This window comes from Orbicella faveolata, unplaced genomic scaffold (genome assembly GCF_042242905.1).
Source record: "Orbicella faveolata isolate gen_17 unplaced genomic scaffold, um_ofav_v1 contig_4, whole genome shotgun sequence".
Taxonomy (NCBI): Eukaryota; Metazoa; Cnidaria; class Anthozoa; order Scleractinia; family Merulinidae; genus Orbicella; species Orbicella faveolata.
Genome location: NW_028301569.1, coordinates 1,177,237 through 1,180,000, shown reverse-complemented (window position 1 = coordinate 1,180,000; position 2,764 = coordinate 1,177,237). Strand labels below are relative to the sequence as shown.

At 42.0% G+C, this 2,764-nt stretch overlaps 2 protein-coding genes across 2 annotated transcripts in view; one reads left to right on the top strand and one right to left on the bottom strand.

The window, feature by feature from the left end:
• LOC149100861 (uncharacterized) overlaps nt 1-1,012 on the top strand; it is a 2,059-nt gene extending 1,047 nt beyond the window's left edge. Inside the window, exon 1 of the mRNA XM_089276247.1 lies at nt 1-1,012. This exon is cut by the window's left edge and continues 1,047 nt beyond it. Within this exon, the coding sequence (XP_089132373.1) occupies nt 1-800 (800 nt within the window). The 3' untranslated portion in view covers nt 801-1,012.
• The window catches only part of LOC110053712 (uncharacterized), a 17,188-nt gene extending 14,717 nt beyond the window's left edge, over nt 1-2,471 (bottom strand). Inside the window, exon 1 of the mRNA XM_089276258.1 lies at nt 2,358-2,471. Within this exon, the coding sequence (XP_089132384.1) occupies nt 2,358-2,451 (94 nt within the window). The 5' untranslated portion in view covers nt 2,452-2,471. The remainder of the gene's footprint in view (nt 1-2,357) is intronic.
• Between the last annotated feature and the right edge of the window lie 293 nt (nt 2,472-2,764).

Here is a 2,764-nt window from a genome sequence, read left to right as displayed (position 1 = left end):
ACGTGTGGTTCCATGTTGTTCTCTACTGGTGTAGAAGAGGTCGTGAAGGGCAGAGAAATTTGAAGCCGACGAGTTTTGCATTTGAAGTAGACGAGCAAGGCAAGCGCTACGTTACTATGACCCACGACGAGACCACCAAAAACCATCCCGGTGGACTTCAAGACCGATCCAGCTTTGAGAAGACGGCTCGTATGTACGAAACAGAGAGTGAGAACGACGGCTACCGAGCGCTGAACTTGTATATCTCCAAGCTGAATCCGAAATGCGAAGCCTTATTTCAGCAACCTCGACGCGACTGGAATGAATCCGCCATCACACCCGAAATCTGGTACGAAAACCGCCCGCTTGGTGTCAACACTCTTGGAAACATGATGAAAGAAATAAGTACAAAGGCCAAGCTTTCCAAAGTTTACACAAATCACTGTGTTCGGGCGACAGCGATAACCTTGTGGTCTCAAGCCGGTTTGTCAGATCGCCACATCTGCCACATTTCGGGACACAGAAACCCGAATAGTCTCCAGCATTACAATTCTCGTCCGTCGTCTATCCAGCTCAGGAAATGTAGTGATGTCTTGTCTACTGCTCTACAAGGGGCCGACCAGACAAAACAGAAATCTCCACAATGCGATGAGCCTTTTAGTCAGCCAAAAGCAGCAGAAGTATCAGGCAGAGTGGTTGAAACGCACAGCCGATCATCCACCACAACGATCAACAGCGAAATACTTGGCGGCATGTTCAATTCTTGCACAATCGGTTCAATGCAAATCAATCTTTATCCTCCTCAGAGCAAAAGTCAGTGAACTGGGGAACTGCTTCAGCTTTCGAAGATTCTTTTTGCTGTAATAATTTCTTTAGAACCGTTCTGACTTTTTTTAGAAAACGTTTGTTTCTTGCCACAAAGGGAACGGTTCTACTTTTCATTCAGCATTTAAGCCAATAAAAAGAAAGCATGTACATGTAAGGAGAATACTTATTTTGATTAATTAAAATTCGCAATCCTTTTCTTGTTTAATATGTCTTTATGTTAATGTGGTGGTTTACATTTTATAAAAGAAATAAAAAAACTTGCCCTTCGTGCATTGTTGAGTTATATAAGCACTTGGGAATTTTTAAGAACACTCGAGAAGTGCGAGAAGCACTCGGCTGCGCCTCGTGCTTCTCTATGCACTTCTCTCGTGTTCTTAAAAATTCCCGCGTGCTTATATAACTCAACAATGCACTCGGGCGCGTTTTTTATTTCTATATTAATAAAGTATAGAAAAAGCGTGTTTTACTGTTTTTCGCCACATTATTACCTCTATCTCATAAAGCAAATGAAGGAGCCTAAGCCGTGCATTACACTGTGATAAAACACGATGGGCATTTGAGAACACGAGGGAAATGTAGAAAACACGAACCGCAGGCGAGCGTTTTAAATATATCGTGGAATGAAAAATATGCTAGAAATGCTGCTTTCACTATGATTCCAACATCTCTAGTATACTGACAAAATAATAGTTTCACGTGCAACAACAGTTTTCGAGGGGGGGGGGGGGGGGGAACAGCGGGATCAGAACCTTCCCGTACCCTGTTCTCCCGCTTCCCGTACCTTTATCTTCGGACTCCCGCCCTTGTCCGTCTTGCCCCCGTCCCCTGTAAATAAGGAGACTCGAAACATATCCTAGTCATTTGGCTGCGTAATCCTTAGGCGTTCCTTTTCCTTTGTTTTCAGCCATGCTCCTCTTACTCACGTCTTTTGACAGCTTAAGCGACAACATTTCATGACCTATGACGTGACCACCGTAAAAGGGTTTCCAATTTTCCCGGAAGTAGGCGTCAGTTTTTCAGCCCAAGGGCGAATTTTCATTTTTCCGTCGGTCCAGAAGTCTCATAATAATAAATGTAAGTCACAGTGGCCCGGTGCGGCTGCGGAAAATGATGATCTTGGTCGAAGTCATAAAATATAGGAAAATGTTCTGCATACAAAAGTACTGATAATTTGGAATATAAAACAAAATCTCGAGGTCATCGAAAAATAAACATTAAAAGAGCAATTTTATAAGTACGTTAAACTTATGTTTTCTACTTATGTTTCGCTGGGAGATTTAAACAACTTTGGCGCTTCATATTAATACTAAGAGTTTTAAGATGCATTCATTCATGAAAAAAGATAGCAGTACTGAAATGCCTGAACTTTACAACATTATCGGCGGCGGAAAAAATTTTTTATTGAAATTTGAATCATTTTCAGTCTCGTTGTGCATGCAGTTTGGCAAATTCTACATTACAAGGTCCCCCTCGTGCTGCACGTGAATAAGCTCATTTCTAATGATAATTCTCCCCATTCAAAATAACCAACAGTGATGTAGGTAAAATACAATTCAACTTACCTTGCAATGTCCGACACTGTGTACCATCCATTAGTAACAATACCAGAAGTAGTACCCTGCCGAGTGCTTGGAAAGACTTCATAGTGAAACCCTCCAGCAACAGAAACAATGCTCTGGAGAATGAAGTGATTATGACGAAAATAATCGCCCTGGGCGAAATAATTACGCTAATTTAAAAATTAGAAGAGCGTGCTAATTACTATAAAGCCTCATCAATAAAGTGTTCGAAACCGCTAACGCTGTCTAGAATGGAGCCTTTCTTAACGGATTTACAAATGAGGGGCACTAATGTACTCTATTTACCAAGGGTGGGCAGCACCAAGCATGGTCTGAGGTCTTTCCGCTTCTTCGAGGCAAAAACATGGAACGCTCTATCAGAAACAATACGCGCCATG